This window comes from Danio rerio, chromosome 6 (assembly GCF_049306965.1).
Source record: "Danio rerio strain Tuebingen ecotype United States chromosome 6, GRCz12tu, whole genome shotgun sequence".
In the NCBI taxonomy this organism is placed as follows: Eukaryota; Metazoa; Chordata; class Actinopteri; order Cypriniformes; family Danionidae; genus Danio; species Danio rerio.
In genome coordinates this window covers 12094599-12115794 of record NC_133181.1, presented here as the reverse complement: position 1 = coordinate 12115794, position 21196 = coordinate 12094599, and the positions used below count along the sequence as shown (strand labels likewise).

At 37.4% G+C, this 21196-nt stretch overlaps 1 protein-coding gene across 3 annotated transcripts in view; it reads left to right on the top strand.

Moving 5' to 3' along the window:
- myo10l1 (myosin X, like 1) overlaps positions 1-21196 on the top strand; it is a 153922-nt gene that overhangs the window by 94098 nt on the left and 38628 nt on the right. For all 3 annotated transcript variants that reach the window (XM_073953718.1, XM_073953717.1, XM_001924006.9), the window contains 19 exons: positions 4360-4547; positions 8159-8293; positions 9571-9695; positions 10303-10316; positions 10534-10618; positions 10727-10833; positions 10943-11072; positions 13431-13549; positions 15508-15654; positions 15737-15837; positions 15928-15994; positions 16128-16220; positions 16305-16373; positions 18376-18458; positions 18559-18667; positions 18797-18877; positions 18971-19095; positions 20295-20424; positions 20551-20657. In XM_073953718.1, coding sequence (XP_073809819.1) covers positions 4360-4547; positions 8159-8293; positions 9571-9695; positions 10303-10316; positions 10534-10618; positions 10727-10833; positions 10943-11072; positions 13431-13549; positions 15508-15654; positions 15737-15837; positions 15928-15994; positions 16128-16220; positions 16305-16373; positions 18376-18458; positions 18559-18667; positions 18797-18877; positions 18971-19095; positions 20295-20424; positions 20551-20657 — 2015 coding nt within the window. The remainder of the gene's footprint in view (positions 1-4359; positions 4548-8158; positions 8294-9570; positions 9696-10302; positions 10317-10533; positions 10619-10726; positions 10834-10942; positions 11073-13430; positions 13550-15507; positions 15655-15736; positions 15838-15927; positions 15995-16127; positions 16221-16304; positions 16374-18375; positions 18459-18558; positions 18668-18796; positions 18878-18970; positions 19096-20294; positions 20425-20550; positions 20658-21196) is intronic.

Here is a 21196-nt window from a genome sequence, read left to right as displayed (position 1 = left end):
ATTGTTGGTAATATTTCCGGAAGATGACCATGTTGCAGTTTAGTAAAATTACTTCACGCCTCCTCCTGAACTGACGTGCGATGCGCCTTTGCCATTTACAATGCATTAAAGCATTGTTTTTCAGCCGTGCTTCATTCTTGAAATGTATATTTTGTCTAAAGTGATGTATACAAACTATATAGTATACTGTGAGCAGGGATATAATCAGCCACCGCAGCCGTAGCTCCATAGTCAAAAGCGACATTTTCTCTGCTGGTTTGTTTACTTGCGAGAGTTCCATTAGCATTTTCCCACATGTGAATTTTGACCAATCGATAAGCAGTTTAGGAAATATGTTCAACAACATCTGGCCAATGAGTGATGTGGATTTTGTCACATGTGTGCATTTTGGTTCTTTTCAACTGGTTCGGACCAGTGCAATCAGTGTGGTGTGAAAAGGACCCAAAGACGGCAGAAAATGCTACAGTGCACCATTTGTTGCCCTTGGTCCAGACCAAATGAACTGAACTACAAATGTTAAAGCACCCAAACACTATCTGCAGCGCGAGGATAAAGAACGAGTCTCCTTCATTCGGCCTCTTTACTTTCTCTTTCTCTTTACTTTTATCTCTTACTTTACTCTATCTACTTTTATCTCTTACTTAATCTACTTCTGTGGATAAGGAAACGGTGTTGTACGCACTCCACTGAAGACATCCATTAGCCTACACATTTGATTTCGTTTGAAAGGTTTGTTTCAAAAGTATTTCTATGTTCAGTTCTAATTTCCAGCAAACGAATAAATGAACAATAATAATGAAGTGTGCTCAAAAAACTGAGCTCTAAACACGTCCTATACTTTTGCCCCATATGGTGATTCATACGTCTCCAAAACCCAACAGGTGGACAAATCTAAACTTGTTTTTATTAAAACAAATTTAAATATGCATATAATAAATAATATTGCTAATAATAATAACATTATGCAAAAGCAAATTGTCATGAATAAACTTAAAAAAGTCATGGAGGCATGAAGAAGGCATAGAAGCTGCGGTATTTATATTTATGTATAAAATCATAATTTTTGTATCATTTTAATCCTTTATATTTTTCATTTGTAAAGTTATTTGTGTATTGTTGTACATCATGTGTGTATTAAGCAATGTGTAAACATTTAAACCCACATAGGCGGGTAACTAACGCACTCTGCACTGGACTTTAAACCTGCTTTTAGATGGTCAGAGGCACAGTTCTTTAAAATATTTCAGTTCTTTAAAATAGCAACGCGCCAACAATGCGCCTTAACACACCTCTAATTCAGACCAGCACACCCATGAGTCCACAAAATGGTGCGAATGGATTTGCCATTTAAACAACGTGGGGCAAAACATCTAACTTATAGGGTTGTGCTGGTCTGAAAATAGCAACAAATCGCACCAAACAGGTCTTGCGCCTTATTGCTCGGGGTGTTAGGGCGCTCTATCTGTGAAGCAAACAACAGCCCGGTTCAGTGCTGACATCTTGTGAACAATTACAAGCACACATGCAAGCTGCTCATTCATCAAATGTGCACGGTTAGAAACAAAAGTGCTGTGTGCACAGGTTAAACAATCATTAATTACGTTACAAACTGTACAGATTCAGAATATAGCCTACTCATTTCATCATATAAAAACATGTTTCCCTTCAAACAGTTAAGGCATTTAAGTGGCACCAAAAGTCTACAATCTTTCACTCTAAACCACTAGGTACTGCTGGGCTTCTGTACCCAAACCTAGTTGAGAATGCTCTAATGTGGGTAAATATGTGGGTATATTTCACACATTGCATCAGTGTTTGTGCGCATGTAAGTGAATGAGAGAGATAAAGAGAGAAATCAAAGACTAGGCCCTCGGGACATGTGTAAATAAATGTGTCACTATAAGGGTCTTAGTGATGATGTTGCCAAAGAGAAGAGTCATGTGATCAGGTTTCAGGGACAGACAGCTGTACGCTCATTGGTCTAAACTGAGCCATACATCCCAGACTGCTGGTTTAGAGTTGTAGCCTGGAGGGACTGCTGTGACTCACTGTCTGCTTTATAGATCAAGCATTCAAACTTGGCCTCTGCTGAATGCACAGAATGAGTCTGTAATGCCAGTGGATATTTCATTGTAAGGGTTGACTGCGACAGAGAGAAGCATACTGAAAGTTTTCAGTATGATTATAGTTGTTGTTGGTTTTCAGAATATTTAATAATGGTACCTTCATAATATTTAATAATCTTAATTTATTAACCTTCCCATGTGTACATTTTTGGTTCCAAATTCTGATTAACCATTTTTAAAATAAGTAATTTTTAGACTAAACTAAATTTTAAACTAGTTTGAAACAGCAAACAACCACACATCAGCTGAATTCTTTATTAAAAGGCCTGAATATATATCACATTGTTTGGTATTCATTCATTCATTTATTTTTATTTCGGCTTAGTCCCTTTATTTCTCTGTGCTCGCCATTATCCAGCACGTTTCACACAGCAGAGCCCTTCTAGCTGCAACCCATTACTGGGAAATAGCCAAACACTTCCATTCACACATACACTACGAATAAGTTTAGCTTACCCAATTCACCTTTATCTCATGTCTTTGGACTTGTGGGGGAAACCGGAGCACCCTGATGAAATCCACTCCAACACAGGGAGAACATGCAAACTCCACACAAAAATGCCTACTGACACAGCCGAGGCTCGAACCAGTGACCATCTTGCTGTGAGGCGTATTCATACTGTTCTGATATAGGCAGTGGCAGCTTTATTATCTGTTATGTGGTTTTAAACCTTCATGAGTTTCTTTCATCTCCTACACAAAAGAAGATATTTTAAAAAATGCTGGTTGCTGGCACCTATCGGCTTCCATAGTATTGGAAAAAATACAATGGGGGTCAATGGATGCCAGCAACCAACATTTTTCACAATATCTGCAAAAGATGAAACAATTATAATGATTACAGGATTATCTTTTTTTGGTTGAACTATTCCTTTAAGTCAATGCTAATTGATTTATTCCTATTGACCTTTATGTATGTGACCTCATTCAAATCCTTTTGGTTTGAGACTTCCGTGTCATTCACTTCCATTAATTTTTAGATGTTAAAAACAGCTTGTTCTGCAGCTTGATCTTGCAACCTGATGTTTTCTTATCATAATATTCTACTTTGGCCTTAGTCAGGGAGGTTATCAATTACCCTATGGTCACTCTGTCTGAGCTCCAGCCTTCTTCTGTGGAGAGAGGAGAACCTTACAGAAGGACAACCATCTTTTCAGCAATCCACCAATCAGACATGTATGGTAGAGTGGCCAGACAGAAGCCGCTCCCCGCCTGGAATTTGCCAAAAGGCATCTAAAGGACTCTCAGACCATAAGAAACAAAATTCTCTGGTCTGATGAGACTAAAATTGAACTCTTTGGAGCAAATTCCAGGCATTACATTTGGAGAAAACCAGGCACCGCTCATCACCAGGCTAATACCATCCCTATAGTGAAGCATTGTGGAGGCAGCATCATACTGTGGGGATGTTTTTCAGCAGCAGGAACTGGAACTAGTCAGGATGTACTGAAAGATAAATGCAGCAATCTACAGAGACATCCTGAATGAAAATCTGCTTCAGAGTGCTCTTGACCTCAGACTTCCAAACTGCTCCTTTGAAGTGATTCAAGCACACTTAAGCTACTTTCCTTTAAATATAGTTGTAAACATTGCGCTGCTCATTTAAACATTAGAAATGCTAAAATTGGCAAATGTTGCCTCTCAGTCCAGATGGAACTGTGGTCTGTTAACTGGTGACTCTTGCAGTTGAACCTAGCAGTGTGATGATGAATATATCCTGTTCATGAGTTGTTTTTATTATAAGGCTTGTAATAGATTTGGTTTTAATTCCATTTCTCCTGGTATAGTGTTTATATTGTTGCATTTAGTAGTGCATTTCCAGGAAATCCCAATTTAATCTCATCACTATGCTGTTGCTAAGATCCGTAAATCATATTACTGCAGGTGGCAACGGGTGAGCATGGCTGTTGTTAGCCTCAATCTATGAGAATTACAATCACACACACCCACCCATGAGCATATTATAAAGACCAGCACGCAGTAATGCATTCAATGGTAAATGAGATGGATTTATGTTTCCACACATACAATCCTCTCATGGCCCACTGACCCTGACGCATGTGTATGACCTGATCACATCCTGGTTATTGAAGTTCCCTTTGAAATGTCCCCATTATCTGTAGGTGTGAATTAAAATGTGTGCTGATTGTAAGTGTGTGCATTTGTTTCAGTGTGCTGACTTTGTTCTACTCAGCACAATTTAACTTACTGCTTCTTTTCCATTGTCTTTCAGACTAATATAGGTTCTATCCTGGCAGCTGTGAATCCCTATAAGCAGATCAAAGGGCTGTATGATCTCTCGGCAGTGGAGCTGTACAGTCAGCATCATCTGGGCGAGTTGCCGCCACACATCTTTGCTATCGCCAATGAGTGTTACCGCTGCTTATGGAAGAGACATGATAGCCAGTGTGTGCTGATCAGGTAATACAAGTCATACAAATACTTTCTTGTTTTAAATGTGCTTTGTAAAGTATGACTTTATCTTCATATTTTATAAAAATAAGAGTCAGTAAGTAGCTGAATGATAACAATACAGATAAATATAACTATTACGTTGAAAGATTTTACGTGATAAAAGTTTTTTCCACATGAAAATGTTTCAGTCACATTTTATTTACACTGTAAAACCCAAGAAGTTCAGGTAACTCAAGCCATTTGAGGAAACCGATTGCAACAAGCCATTTAAGTTCAAAAATTAATCCTGATGAGTAGTGTGAACTTAATCCATTTGAGTAAACAAAGCAATTTGAGCACAGTAAAACTCAATAAATAAATATTTCTCAAACCAACTGAGTACTGTAAAAACCCATCAAGTTAAGACAACTCAAACCATTTGAGGAAACCGATTGCTACAAACCATTTGAGTAACAAGCTAATCTATATAAGTACTGTGAACTTATTCCATTTAAGTTGAAGTAATAAGGTATTTAATTAACTCATTACCTTCAACACTGAGTTCAAAACTCTTTTCAAATGAGTAAAATTAACTTTCAGTCAATTTTGAGTTGATTACACTCATTTCATCTGATAAAGTTGACTGCTGGGTGTCCGCAGGGTCTTAAAGTCGTAAAATATCTTCAATTTCAAAAACAAAATTATAGGCCTTAAAAATTTTTAATTATCTGAAATATTGTCTTGTAGGTCTTAAATCACTTTAAACGGGTCTTAATTTTACTTTGTTTATTGTAAAGCTACCCAATCGATCCATCACCAAAAATACATCTCATTCATTCATTCATTCATTTTCTTTTCGATTTAATAATCAGGGGTCGCCACAGCAGAATGAACCGCCAACTCATCCAGCATATGTTTTACGCAGCGAATGCCCTTCCAGCTGCAACCCATCTCTGGGAAACATCCATACACTCATTCACACTCATACACTACGGACAATTTAGCCTACCCAATTCACCTGTACCACATGTCTTTGGACTGTGGGGGAAACCTGAGCACCCAGAGGAAAAACACGCGAATGCAGGGAGAACATGCTAACTCCAAACAGAAACGTGAACTTACCCAGCTGAGGCTCGAACCAGGGACCTTCTTGCTGTGAGGCGACAGCACTACCCACTGCACCACTGCATCGCCCGAAAATACCTCTCAGTTAAACATTTATCAAAACTCTATTTATAACTAATGTTATTTTATTTATTGTTTATTTGACATCACAATTACACTGGCAATCCAAATGCATTTGTTTAAGTGTTTTAGCAGACTTACTATTTCTCAGCACCTGTCCAAGTGAGGCTTGATAAAAAATGAAAATGAAGTTAATACATATACACAACATTATCATTCTTTACATTAAAATGCTGTAAGACAAACTCGAGAGCTTTTTTTAAGTTTAATTTGCATGTGTACAACCAGGGTCTGCTTGATTTGGGACATTATCTAAAATATGTGACCAAAAAATTACCAATAAGAATTTGTTTCTTGATGGAGCAAGTAAATATTTTTTTTTTGTGCTTGGTCATTTAGAAAATCCTTAGCGTTTAACCCTATATAAGTATGAAATTTCATTCTTGATGGTCTGAAAAGTGTCTTAAAGTCTTAAATTTGACTTTGTGAAACCTGCAGAAACCCTGGTATTAAAGTTTTAGTATAATATTAACTTGTAAACTGTAAAAAAAACAATTAGTTGACTTTACTTACAACTGTAAGCAAACCCCTTACTTTAAAAGTTATTAGTTGATTTGATTTTTTAAAAAGTGAGTAAACGTGTTGCTTGAAAAGGTTTGAGTAAATAAACAATGTGCATAATCATAAAAATATAAATAATTCAACTCAATAGTGCACTCACCACACACTACGTATAGGGTATATGCAGAAGTATGCGGAAGGACTTTTAATTTGTCAGTAACCTGGGTTAAGTGCTTCCTTTGAACTGTATGCCATTACAAAATCAGCGCGTTTAAGGTCTGTTTTCTTTAAAAATCTGCGATAATGGAGCTTTTGCGCTAGCCTGTTGATCCTGAGGGACACAGCTTTATACCTTGTTTTACGCTTGAGCAACTAAATGAATCCAAAAGTTTATGTAACGGATTGTATTTTAATTACATTACAAAATTGATGGAACTGTATAAAATGGAAAGAAGTCACATGAACTGTTCACCGGAAGTTTATCAGTATGGGAAGTATGTGGCTAGATTTTCCAACATTACAAGCCACTCGCCATTTTTACTAGCCACAATTTCATTATTGGGAAAATATATTTTATACACATAAATATGACTTTGACATGCTAAAATTACTTGATTTAAATTTTGTGTTATCGCCACATGCCTCCTCACACATTCACTTTTTGTGTGTTGTGTATGAGCTTGCTCAATCAGGGTTCAACGCTAAGGATTTTTTCTACTGGCCCGATCGGACCAGTGGTTCTGATTTTTACTTGCCCTGCCAAAATTTTCACTGGCCCCACCAAAAAAAAAAAGAAGTTAATAGCTATTTGACTGTGTGTGTGTGTGTGTGTGTGTGTGTGTGTGTGTGTGTGTGTGTGTGTGTGTGTGTGTGTGTGTGTGTGTGTGTGTGTGTGTGTGTGTGTGTGTGTATACACACTCAAACACACAGTTAATTTCAGAATTATAAGCCCCCCTGAATTATTAGACCCCCTGTTTATTTTTTCCCCAATTTCTGTTTAACGGAGAGCAGATTTCTTCAACACATTTCAATCATAATAATTTAATAACTCATCTCTAATAACTGATTTATTTTATCTTTGCCATGATGACAGTAAATAATATTAGACTAGATATTCTTCAAGACACTTCTAAACAGTCCCACACATCACCTTAGCTATTAGTGCGAGTGATCATCCTCTCATTTGGTATCCACCTGCCCTCTATTGCTTGCGCGAACACAATTATTTTTGGCAGTCGTGTTGCTTCTCAATTCTAAGATCGCCTTTACATGCATATCGAACCCTGCTTTTAAGAATTATTATCCCGGAAAATTATTTTCAACCAGCCAAAGTGGCTAGTGCTAGTATCTGTCTTATCCGCCACCACTGAAATCTACAGGCATTTGGCAGTTTGGCAGGTGTTTATGTCAAGCCTTGATCATTATTATAAATAACTTCAAGATAATAAAACTAGTTCAGAGAACCATGAAATTATGTTAGTGTTTTTACTGACTACAATTTTGGTCCAATGACAACAACAATGGAATCCAGTATAAATACATAAATCATTAATTCGCCTTTGTGTTCTCTGTTCTACTGCATTAAACACTTCTTACTAGAATAGTTTAGTGGTGTTTTGTGTCACTTGCATCTTGTTTTGAAGCTTATAAACACTGTGAGTCAGGTTTGAAATGTTTTTAGTCTCCCTTACTGACTGAGAACTAATGGCTATCCATTGTTAGAGTTCACTAATCTCATTTGTGTTAAACCTGAAGGCTGAGTTTGCGCGGTTGTGGCCTATATACCCATGCCACAAGCTGCTATCAGATTTCACAGCATTGCAAATACAATCAGGGCAGCACAAATGTCTGTGAAGGTCATACATGATTGTGTGTATGCGTGTGTTTAACAGTGGAGAAAGTGGCGCTGGGAAAACAGAAAGCACCAAACTACTGCTGCAGTTCTTGTCTGTCATGAGCCAAAACTCTGCGGGGACGCCACCAACCGAGAAGAGCACGCGTGTGGAGCAGGCTATCGTCCAGAGCAGGTAAAACACGTGGAGTTTATCCCAAAAAATGGTACTTTACTATTCATTTTCTCAAACTCAATTGTTTTAAAATCTTTATGAATTTATTTATGTTAAAAAACTTGGCCTCTTTATATTTAGTGGCCTTAACTAATATGTACTTACACCGAAATTAATAATTTCTTACAATGTACTTAATCTGTAAATGCATGTTTTACATTGTACTTATGATTAAATACCTGATTGTAATTACATCTGTAATTAATTTATGCAAGTAGATTCATAATTACCCTGTTGACCATCTCTTAACCCACCCTTAAACCTACCCATACCACCAAATCTGTCCCTAACCCTACCCATATTCCACCTCAAGAGCACCAAAAGTGTTCTGCAATGCATTATGAACACAGTAAGTACATTGCAGCTATTTTTTGATGCAAGTACATGGTAGTTAAGACCACTTAGTATAAAGTGGTACCAAGACATTAGAGCCATTGACTTCAATCGAAAGAGAAAATATGCTATGGAAGTTAGTGGCTACCAGCTTGTAACATTCTTCAAGATATCTTCATTTGTCTTTAACAGAAGAAACAAACTCAAATAAGTGTGTAAATGATGACTATCACCAGTATCCCTTTAACACACACAGCCTAAGCACTTTTATATAGTATGCACATGTAGCCCCGCCAGTCCTACACCACCCAACCCACTCTGAGCTGGGATCGAACTAGCGACTTTCTGCATGGTAGTCAGTTGCTCTAACAAGGAGGCTAAAGACTATGGCCCCTAGCGTCTGTCGCTGGAGCTCCTTTAAAGGCCAGAGGAGTGAGGTTTACCTGCACAGCACTTCACTAAACCTCACTCCCATCCGGGTCACGGCACCAATGTAATTAGTCTTTTGCATCTCTTCTGCATCGTGTAAATAAATAACGACCTTTATAAATCTCTCAGTGAATTATTGTCTGTGAAAAACATTCAGAAAATAAATGAGCACAGAGACATACAACCAGACCTCGTGCACAGGCTTCTTCTACATACACAATAACATATATATATATATATATATATATATATATATATATATATATATATATATATATATATATATATATATATATATATATATATATATATATATATTTAAGGTAACAGATGGGGCCCTCTTCATGTAAAACAATAAGTAACTGTTAACCCCTTCTTTCCCAATAGTATTTCAATGTGTGCAAGTACAGAGATACAAAATAAGCGCAGTATGCATACACAAATGCACAACCTTTACATTATTCATTCTTTTGCAGCCCCATCATGGAAGCCTTTGGAAATGCCAAAACAGTTTACAACAACAACTCCAGTCGCTTTGGGAAATTCATTCAGCTTCATTTCTCTCAAAGCGGGAACATTCAGGGAGGATGCATCGTTGACTGTATCCTTTCATATCTGTACATTTGCAGTCATGCATTTTTTTTGGAATTTTTAGTAAAAAAAATACAGAAGTCAGAATTATTAGCCCCTCTTTGAATTTTTTTCCTTTTTAAAATTTTTACCTAACGATGTTTAAGAGAGCAATGAAATTTTAACAGCATGTCTGATAATATTTTTTCTTCTGGCGAAGGTCTTATTTGTTTTATTTTGTTTTTATTTCGTATTTTGTAAACACTTTTTTAAGGACAATTTTATTCGCCCCTTAAATTTTTTCCCCTATACAGAACAAACCATCGTTATACAATAACTTGCCTAATTACCCTAACCTGCCTAGTTAACCTAATTAACCTTGTTAAGCCTTTAAATGTCACTTTAAGCTGTATAGAAGTGTATTGAAAAAGATCTAGTCAAATATTATTTACTGTCATCAAGGCAAAGATAAAATATACCAGTTATTAGAAATGAGTTATGAAACTATTATGCTTAGGATTTTGTTGAAAAAAATCTTCTCTGTTAAACATAAAATGGGGAAAAATAAAAAAGGGGGTCTAATAATTCAGCTCATCTGTTTCATGTGTCTGCATTTCCCTTAATTTTTGCCCCTTCAGATTTACTTGAAAAGGTAAACCTTGCTGTCTGACTCACGTCTAACTACCAGAAACCAATATTCTGTGCTAAAGTGCTAAGAGCATAAATCCTACTGTTGTTCTGATAATACAGTTTGGCACTGGATATATTGTAAAAGGCAGAATCACTCCACCATTTTGTAGAGAAAGTGTCTTTATGCCAAAGTGAGAATTTCGCCCACTCAGCATCTGTGATCTGATCTCTTCTTCCAGAATCGAGTGGTAAGGCAGAATCCAGGAGAGAGGAACTACCATATATTTTATGCTTTGCTGGCTGGGGCTAGTAAAAGCGAAAAGGGTGAATGAATAAACAGTGCAAATAAATACACACAGTGCTGATTTATCAAATAAAAACACGAAGCCATTTTGAAGGACTGAATGATAAGATATGTCTCTGTGGTTTTAGAAACATATTTTCTGGAAGACTCCCCGGAGTTATTTCATTACTTGAGTCAGTCAGGATGTGTGAAGGACCGCAGTCTCGATGACAAGAAGCTTTTTGATGATGTCATGGTAATCTACAAAAAAAACTAGAATAGATTATTGTTTACATGATCATAAACAACCTAATGTAAACACTGCTGCATGTCCATTCATTCCCTGTTTCTGTTTTTGCCTGCAGGAGGCTCTGAAGGTGATGGAGTTCACGGAGGAAGAAATCAGAGATATGTTTAAATTGCTCTCTGGAGTCCTACAGCTTGGCAATGTGGAGTTCATGACAGCAGGGGGCGCACAGATCACCACCAAACAGGGTGAGAAGTGGTGTTCCTTTTTTGAAGGGATAGTTCACCCCAAAAATGATTTATTTCAGACTTTTTTTGAATTTCTTTTTTCTGCTGAACCAAAAAGAGGTTATAATTAAGAATGAACTGTAAGCCATTGACATCCATAGTAGGAAAAAAGTCAATGGTACCAGTTATCTACATTTTTCAAAATACCTTCTTTTGTGCTCAACTGAATAAAGCAATCCAGGCTCATTGTAAATGCGGGCCCCGGGTTACGTTTTGCGAATCGCAAAGTAAGTTGCTCCAGTGACGTTTTCTCACAGCTTGTGTTGAAATCCAAAGGCCAATGTCTACATTTTAGTGAATCTCAAAAAGAATACTGGGCTACAATTTCTCATTTGTGTTTTCGAAAGCAAATGAGAAGTGAAAACTGCCTGGCACTTGTGTGGTTGCACCACAATTTCACATTGCTTTTTTACCTGGTTTCTGGAACCATTCTTCACTGGACTCAAACCGGGTCCACTCCTCATCCCAAGTTCGACATCGTACAAGGTGAGCTACCGAGCAAACTGACCGCATCGGAGAAGTCGTCCATATTGAGATAAGAAGGCAAGATATCACAGATGCATTTAAGTTATTTTGTCTTATTTATTCAGTGCTCCTTGAAGAACCATGCAAAACAACCCTTTATTCATCAATAAAAAAGTAACAAAAGTTGTTGGTGCAATATGGATCTCATGGTTTCCGCTACATTTATTCTTCCATGGTGGGGCGCCACGCCAAAATTCATCCCGCCACAGCTACATTGCAGCTTCCCATTAAAAACATTTTATTTTTTTAATAGCAGGTAATAATCGCACCAAAATGTATTAAAGGGTAAGTGAATTATAATAGCGCACTTTTTTGTAACCGCAGTAGTGCTGTGCGTTATTTGTTTACCCTTTAAGGTGACGTGCTGACTGACTGGCTGACAGATGCATGAGGCCAGCAAACATGACGTATAGCCGTTTCACTTTACTTCAGGACGCATTAATGCTACTCTAGGTCTATTGGAGTTTGAGAGCGCACAAGAAGATCTGCGCACTCTTGAAGCGGCTTATTTGAGGGCGTGCAAGAAGTTTAGTGCACGAGCAGAGGAAATTGGCGTGCAAGCACAGAGATTTGCATGCTCGTAGGCTATTACATAAATCCGATGTCGACTTCTAATATTGCGCTCACAACATTTGGCATTGAAATAACACCACAGGTAGTTGGTAGATCTGTGTAAAAATCTGGAAAAAATCCTAGAGAAAACACTGGATCTGTAGCGTTTATTTTACCCAGAATCTACAGGTAAACATATGCTGAAGCACGTTTTTGTGCCCTGAGCACATATTTCCAAGTCTGTGCTGGATTAAAGAAGCTCAATCAGGTTTGGAACAGGTGGAGGATGAGTAAAAGATGACTGTTTTTAAATTTTGTTTTGGGTGAACTATCCCTAATTTCCCTATATTAATGCTGTAACACGCAAATTTTCTCAAAAGACAAGCAGCAATAAGAGCTGACTTTTTTGGCAGCTCACATTTGATCCAAAAATGTTTTGTGCTTTATGACATCACTGAGACTACAACTAGCATGTACTTTCTCACCTCAGAAACAAACAAACAAAAAATTAAACATAGAATTACAGATTTACAAATCATCTAAAAATCTGAACTTGTTTACCATCTTAAATATGAAACAAGCATAGTGACATATAAAGCCGCCTGTCACATAAAATCCAATTTGTCGACTCCAAAGCAGATTTACAGAGCATCTACAACTACAATTATATGCATGTTTGAACATTTTATATCTGTAATAGACTTCGATTACATTTTTTAATTAAAATAGTACCTTTTAGAGTGACCACAATTTCACCCTTTCAAGATGGAAATATATGGACAGCATAGTGTCAATGTATTTTTATGCACTGCTTTGCTAAGCTGTACATCAAATCAAAGTGGTAAAGTGAAATGAGAATAAGTCATAGTTAATGTCATTTAAGTCAAATAACATTCATGTTAGTTAATGTTAACTCACTGTACTGTGCATTAAACAATGTTAACAAGCACAACTTTGAATTTTATTAATGCAATAATAAATGTTGAACTATGATTAATAAATGCTTTACAAGATTATTCATTAGTAATGTTAGGAAATACATTAACTAATAGAACATTATTCTGAAGTGCCAAAAGGTTTATGTTGTCTGGCTAGTGTCAAAAATGCAGAACACAATGCATCTAAACATTAGCCAATAGCCAAGAAGCTGCAGGGTGTTTGCTTCATGTGTCAGAGCTTAATCTTATAGATAGACATTGCTTATATGTGTTAGTTAGTAATAATGATCTCTGTTTCCTACAGTTGTCACTAATGTAAGTGAGCTCCTGGGCCTGGACTGTTTTCAGTTGTCTGAGGTTCTGACCCAGCGATCCATGATCCTTAGGGGAGAAGAGATCTGCTCTCCGCTTACAGTGGAACAGGTACAATCACTTTACACATTTTCTCATTATGATAAATAATGATGAATAAAAAGACTTGTAGTTTTTAGCTCTTATCCTGTGTTTAAAAAGATGTCTAATAGGCATCAAACAGATGTCTACAGTTGAAACCAGAAGTTTACATTCACTGTATAAAAAGGCACATAACAATTAAAAAAGTCAGATGTTAATGTGACTCAACTTTTTCTCTTTTAGGTAAGTTAAGATTATAACATTTGTTTCTGTTATGCCTAATAGCAGAATAATGAGAGAAATGTGTTTTGAGAAATTATTATAGTTTTCCTTGAAAGTCAAGTTTTCATACAATAGAATTATTCATTCATTCATTCATTTTCTTTTCGGCTTAGTCCCATTATTAATCCGGGGTCGCCACAGCGGAATGAACCGCCAACTTATCCAGTTTTTACGCAGCGGATGCCTTTTCAGCCGCAACCCATCTCTGGGGAACATCCACACACACATTCACACACACACTCATACACTACGGACAATTTAGCCTACCCAATTCACCTTTACCGCATGTCTTTGGACTGTGGGGGAAACCAGAGCACCCGGAGGAAACCCATGCGAACGCAGGGAGAACATGCAAACTCCACACAGAAACGCCAACTGAGCCGAGGCTTGAACCAGCGACCCAGTGAGGCGACAGCACTACCTACTGCGCCACTGCTTCGCCTTAAAATAGGATTATATAGCCTCTGAAAAAGCTCAGATGAGGGTGTCAAAGTTTTGGAAGTTTCTGATTGGCTAATTGACAACATTTGATTTAACTGGAGGCACAACTTTAGAATAGTATTTAAGGAAAACCTTAAACACACTGCTTCCTTTTGTGACAACATGGGAAAATCAACAAGCCAGAATCAAAAAAAAAAACCAGATTACAGTTTGCTAAATTACACTGGGAAATCATTTTTGAAGACATGTCCTGTGGTCTGATGGAACTAAGATTGAACTGTTTGGCCAAAGGGGAAAGCTTACAAGCCTAGGAACACCAACCCAACTGTGAAGTATGGGGGCGGCAGCATTATGTTGTGGGGTTGTTTTGCTGCAGGAGGGACTGGTCCACTTCTTAGCATAGATGGCATCATGAAGAAAGAACATTATGTAGAAATACTGAAGCAACATCTTAAGACACCAGCCAGGAAATTACAACTTGGCCACAAATAGGTTTTCCAAACAGACCATGACCCTAAGCATACTGACAAATTAGTTAAAATGTGCTTTAACGACAACAGAGTGAATGTTTTGGAGTGGCCATCACAAAGCCCTGATCTCAATCCTATAGAAAATGTATGAGCAGAGTTGAAAAAGTTTGCGTGAGCTAAACAGCCAACAAATCTGACTCAGTTACACCAATTCTGTCTGGAGGAAGGGGCCAAAATTCCTGCAAACTATTGTAAGAAGCTTGTGGAAGGATCCCTAAAACATTTCAAGTTATACAATTTAAAAGCAAAACTAAAAAAAAAAACAAGGAAATGTATGTACACTTTTGACTGTCTAGAAATTAATAAAACATTCTCTCAAAAATATCATTATTTTGGCATTTAGCAAATGTAAATCATTGAGTTAACCCTAACGGACCTAAAATAGTAAACGTTTAGTATAATTTACCATCAGACATTTTCCAAAAAATGGTTATGTTCATTTTTTAGAGTGTATGTAAACTTCTGGTTTCAACTGTAAATGGCTTGGCTAATACAAGGCTAAACTTGGGCTGTCAATGAAAATCCAATAGACATCTAAGAATAGTCCAAGACTTGACTGGTCATTAAATACATAGGAATGAATGACTACACATGTGACTAATGATGACTAGTCTTGTTTTGGTCTATTCTATAAGATTTTCACCGACAGCCCAAATTTAGACTGGTTTTAGCCAAGACAACTATGTTTATAAAAACAAAAAATGGTAATTTCCTTTTACTGTTTATCATTAACAGGCAATCGATTCCCGGGATTCGGTTGCCATGGCGCTTTATTCTCAGTGCTTCTCGTGGATCATAATGCGGATTAATCAGAAAATAAAGGGCAAAGATAACTTCAAGTCTATAGGAATCCTGGACATCTTTGGCTTTGAGAACTTTGAGGTGCGTCTACAGAGATCACCTGTTCATTCACACACATTATGTGTTTATCGAGCGTTAATTCAAGTGTTTATGTGCTCTGAAGGTCAACCGTTTTGAGCAGTTCAACATTAATTACGCCAATGAGAAACTTCAAGAATATTTCAACAAACACATCTTCTCTTTGGAGCAACTGGAGTACAACAGGTAAACCCATGTGATCTTAACATGCATACTGTATCTCCTAAGAGTTACCTAAACATTTTAAAAGAATGAACAATGAGTTGTGTTGTGCAGGGAAGGAATTCATTGGGAAGCCATTGACTGGATGGACAATGCAGAATGTCTGGATCTGATCGAGAAGGTAATTCAAACATGGTCAGCAGTGTGATTATGATTCATTTAGTCATATTATTATACTTGTATTCAACCAGAAGTCAGCTTTATCATTACAGTCGTTCAGTTATGCCCTTATTAATTATATGTTTTTTATGCAGAAATTGGGCATGTTAGCTTTGGTTAATGAGGAGAGCAGATTTCCCAAAGGCACTGACTTCACCTTGCTGGAGAAACTACACGGCAGACACTCTGTGAGTTATATTCTCATTAGAAAGACACAATGAAATTAATCTACGAATGTAAAAAACTGAACACTTGAGGTTGTTTTTCCACAGACTAATCCATACTATGTGAAACCCAGACTGGCAGACCATCAGTTTGGGATAAAACATTACGCTGGAGAGGTACATGAAGAGTCTCTCTCTGTCTATCCCTCTGTCTCTTTATGTATCTCTTCGCATATTTATAGTTAGTGCTTGACATATATTGTTTATGATAATATAGTAATTGTTTTAACAATGTGCGAGCCTGTGCTCCTGTTTCCCCCACAGACCAAAGACATGCGGTACAGGTGAATTGGGTTAGCTAAATAGTCCCTAGTGTATGAGTGTGAATGAGTGTGTGTGGATGTTTCTCAGGAATGGGTTGCGGCTGGAAGGGCATGAGCTGCGTAAAAACGTGCTGGATAAGTTGGCGGTTTATTCCGCTGTTGTGACCCCGGATTAATAAAGGGGCTTAGCCGAAAAGACAGTGAATGAATGAATAAATACCACAAAACTACTTGATGGTGTGTATTATTTAAAAAAATGAATAAGTTTGCTTTACATTCCTATCTCTAAATGGACAACTCTGGACAACTTTTATGGTTTAGTCATTTTGCTCGATAGTGAACAGTAATATTCTGTAACGAAACAGACCAGGGGTCCGTTCTTCATACGTGGATTACTCAATAAGCTGGATTTGGATGTTGAGGATTTGACACGATCCAGGATTGTTTCGTTCTTCAAAACTCATCTGAGACTTGTTGTCATAGTAACAGTTCTGGTAGCTCAAACCTGCGTAGGAGCAGGTTCATTTCATATAAACAGGATTAGATTAGGTCAGTTCAAGCAAAGATAATACTGAAAGTATGAACCAAATACTAATATTTTCTTACAGTAGTTATATACCCTTGGGAAAATAGTGTATATATATTATATATATATATATATATATATATATATATATATATATATATATATATATATATATATATATATATATATATATATAATTTTTACTTATTTATTATATATATATAAAGTTTAAAATAAAACTAAAACTTATACAATCTGCACTCCAAAATAAAAGTAAAGGACTGCCACCTGGGGGTTCAAAGAGAAAATTATTGATACAGTATGAACTTTTTAGATGCAAATGCGTACATGCACAATATTCAACTTTTTTTTTTTTAAAAAAGGATAATAATTTATGCAGTCATGCATGTGTTTTGATCACTAATATGCTGGTGATTTATACCTTTACCCATATCAAAATGCTTTTTTGATGCAAAATTAATTTATTACAGTTATACAGTTATTCCTTACACCAAATAAACAAACATGAGTAGGCCTAGGCTACTATAATAAAGAAAATCTTTTCTAAATGTAGAACTAAATACATTGATATGCATTAAAATACGTGATGAATACTTTTAACACATGAAAGTGTAAAGCCTGAAGCCCACAACAAATGTGTAGTTATTGCGTATCATATTTAACAAACCGTTTACTGCTAATTTGATGTAATTTTGCTTACATGGATAATTGAATATTAATCAGATGATGTAATTATGCTGCTGTGCTGTCAGCCAATCGGTGCATTGCTGATCATGATTTCGAGGATCGATAGATCTGTTCTTCACAACATACGCAGCGATCTCAGATCAGTTCATCCAGGCATTTTAATCTGATTCACAAACTTGTTTGAAGAACCAAATTAGTCATCAAGATTAAAAGATCCAGGATCTGCCAACTTATCTTAGATCATTTAAGCGAGGTGAGAAGAACGGACCCCTGGAGCATCGTATTTGTAGACACAAAATTCTTAGTTTTTTTTGTTTGTTTGTTTTTTGGTTCACCAATGAAAGTAGATCCAAACTACACTGTAAAAAATGTTGGGTTCCACACCATTCCTTCATGTTGTCCCAATCCAAATCAATTTAGTTAACTTTTGTTAATTGAGTGTTTAAGTGTTAAATTTAAGTAGATTAAACATAAAACTGTAAGGTTGTCCTCCAAAAACAGTAAGAATTGTGTTGTTTTAACTCATTTTAAATATATAGTTTGAACAAGAACAAGTCATTTTTTTGTTTCAGTATGTCTGTCTTTGTTTATAAACTTTATATACTTTTTCTCCTTTTTATAGGTCTTGTATGATGTAAGGGGGATTTTAGAGAAAAACAGAGACACATTTAGAGATGATATATTGAACATGCTGAAGGATAGCAGGTAGGACATAAATGCACAACGCACACACACACACACATGCTTGTGTATGCAGTTTATCCGACACATTATTTAACCTGTGCGTTATTCTGAATGTGTGCAGGCTGGATTTCATCTATGACTTGTTTGAGCAAGTGAGCAGCAGAAATAACGAGGAGACCTTGAAGATGGGCACGGCCAGAAAAAAGCCCACCGTCAGCTCTCAGTTCAGAGTGAGAAATAACTCCCATAATAAGACATTTACCTTAATAATACACCTACAATTAAAAGCTGCATTTCAAACAATCAGTCATTCACTGTCTGTTCTGTTTTGTCAGTGATTTGATTTTTCTGCTCCTCAGGACTCTCTTCATTCCCTAATGGCCACTCTCAGTGTGTCCAATCCCTTCTTTGTGCGTTGCATCAAACCAAACATGGACAAAGTGAGAGCAGTTACATCACCCAATAACAACCGCATGCCATTAAACACGAGTCATACAGTACATTTTATGCCCTTGGTATTTGCTCTTTAATAGACACCAAACAAGTTTGACCCAGAAGTGGTTCTTAATCAGCTGCGGTACTCTGGCATGCTGGAGACAGTGAAGATTCGCAGAGCCGGATTCCCTGTCAGACGCACATTTAAAGACTTCTTCACCAGGTGAGTGTTCTAAAACATGGACTGTTGACATGATGTTGCATTTTTACTGTCGCACATGACAAGAATGAATATATTTTGTGTCATCATCATTTACCACAGAACTGCCACTCAATGGATATTCTCTTTTTTTCGGATCATTCTCTGTAAACACTAGAGATGGTTGTGCATGAAAATCCCAGTAGATCAGCAGTTTCTGAAATACTCAGACCAGCGTGTATGGCACCAACAACCATGCCACATTCAAAGTCACTTAGGGTGCTTTCACACCTACACTTTTGTTTCGGAACGTGTCTCAATTGCCCAGTTAGCGCGGTTCATTTGGCATATGTGAACAGGGCAATCGCGCAGCACTGTTCCGCGCCAAAGTAATCGCTCCGAGATCGCTTGAATGAGGTGGTCTCGGCTCGATTGAAACGAACCGTGGAGCGGTTTGATTGCAGTGAGAAAGCGATCCGATCCAAGCGCGGTTATATCACAGTGTTTTGTGAATATGTAATAGGCATACGGCAATATGAAGAGAGAAATATGAGCATGGCGGGAAGTTTCCCGAGTCTCCGGATGCCCGCAAACGAGTGATGATCTCCCGGTAATCTCGCGTCTGTCAATCACCACCAAACCACCACCTCTCCTGACAGCTGAGCGGGACACTGCAAAATAAACCCTGACACTCTGACTAATGTAAAGAGAGTTTACTTGCACGTGACTTGTTTTAGCTCTTTTGGTCCGATTAGAAACTTTGCAATGTGAAAGCGAACCGCTCCAAGAGCAAAGAGCAACAATGTAACATTTGTAATCTGTTTCGGAACAACTGAATCGATTCACAGGTGTGAAAGCACCCTTAAATCCCCTTTCTTCCCCATTCTGATGGTCGGTTTGAACTGCAACAGACCGTCTTGAGCATGTCTAAAACCCTAAGTGCATTGAGTTGCTGCCATGTGATTGGCTGATTAGAAATTTGCTTAACAAGCAGTTGTTAAGACAGGTGTACCTAATAAAGTGGCCGGTAAGTGTAAATTTCAGTAAAAAAGAAAAAACTTTTAAATAAGTTTAGTGACTTCTTATATTTTTTCATTATATAATATTTTCAACATCAAACTACATAAATATGTAATGTTTTCTTCAAAAATGGTGTTTTGTAAAAACTGCGTGAGGTTTTCATTGGCTGAGGTTTGCGAGACTTTTGTGGTTGTGTGCATCAGGTATAAGATAATTCTAAAGGAGAAGGAAAAAGCAGCTGTGGCTTCCAATGGAGATGACAAAAAGAAGAGCACGGATTTGCTGACAATCCACGACAAGACCAAGAAAGAGTGGCAGTTTGGGAAAACCAAGGTAAATGCATGTTTCTTTATATCTGTTCTTAATCAAAGGCAACTTTTCAATCTTTGAGGTAAAAGTAAACAAGTGCTCTTACATTGTTTTGATGACACTAAGCTGTGATAATCTTTGAACACTTAGGTTTTCCTAAAGGAAACCCTGGAACAGAAGCTGGAGAAGCAGAGAGATGAAGTGCGAAGCAAAGCTGGCCTGATCATACGAGCATACCTTCTAAGATATATTGCAAGGTGTGTGAATTTCCTGTGTTTTGCACATAATAATGTAGTTTACATTTGCAGAAAAGTTTTATTAAAGAGCCCATATTATACATGAAATAAGGTCATGTCTTGGTTGTAAGGGTCTCCAACAACAGTCTAATATGCATGCAAGGTCAAAAAACACTTTCATGGTCTTATAATCTGCATTTATTTTTACCTAATTATCCCAGCGACTCCTGTATGAATCGTCCAGTGATTCATTTGTTCCCAAACCCCTCCTTAGCGCGGAGCTAATCTGCGCTGATTGGACCGATGACAGTCTGTCGCGATTGGTCGACTGCCTTCAGTCAGAGAGGGAAATGCCCAATAGCTAATCAGCAATTTAAAAAGTAATCACAGTTCATACACGCTCGATAGTGTAGGCGTGGACTTTAGCTGCCACACTATGGCGAGTGGATAGTGCCACGGATAACCGAACGAAGGAGACAGTCGTGTACTCGCCATACCACACACACACAAAAACACACACACACCTCCGGATGACAACGCTCCCGCTTCAGCCCGCACCC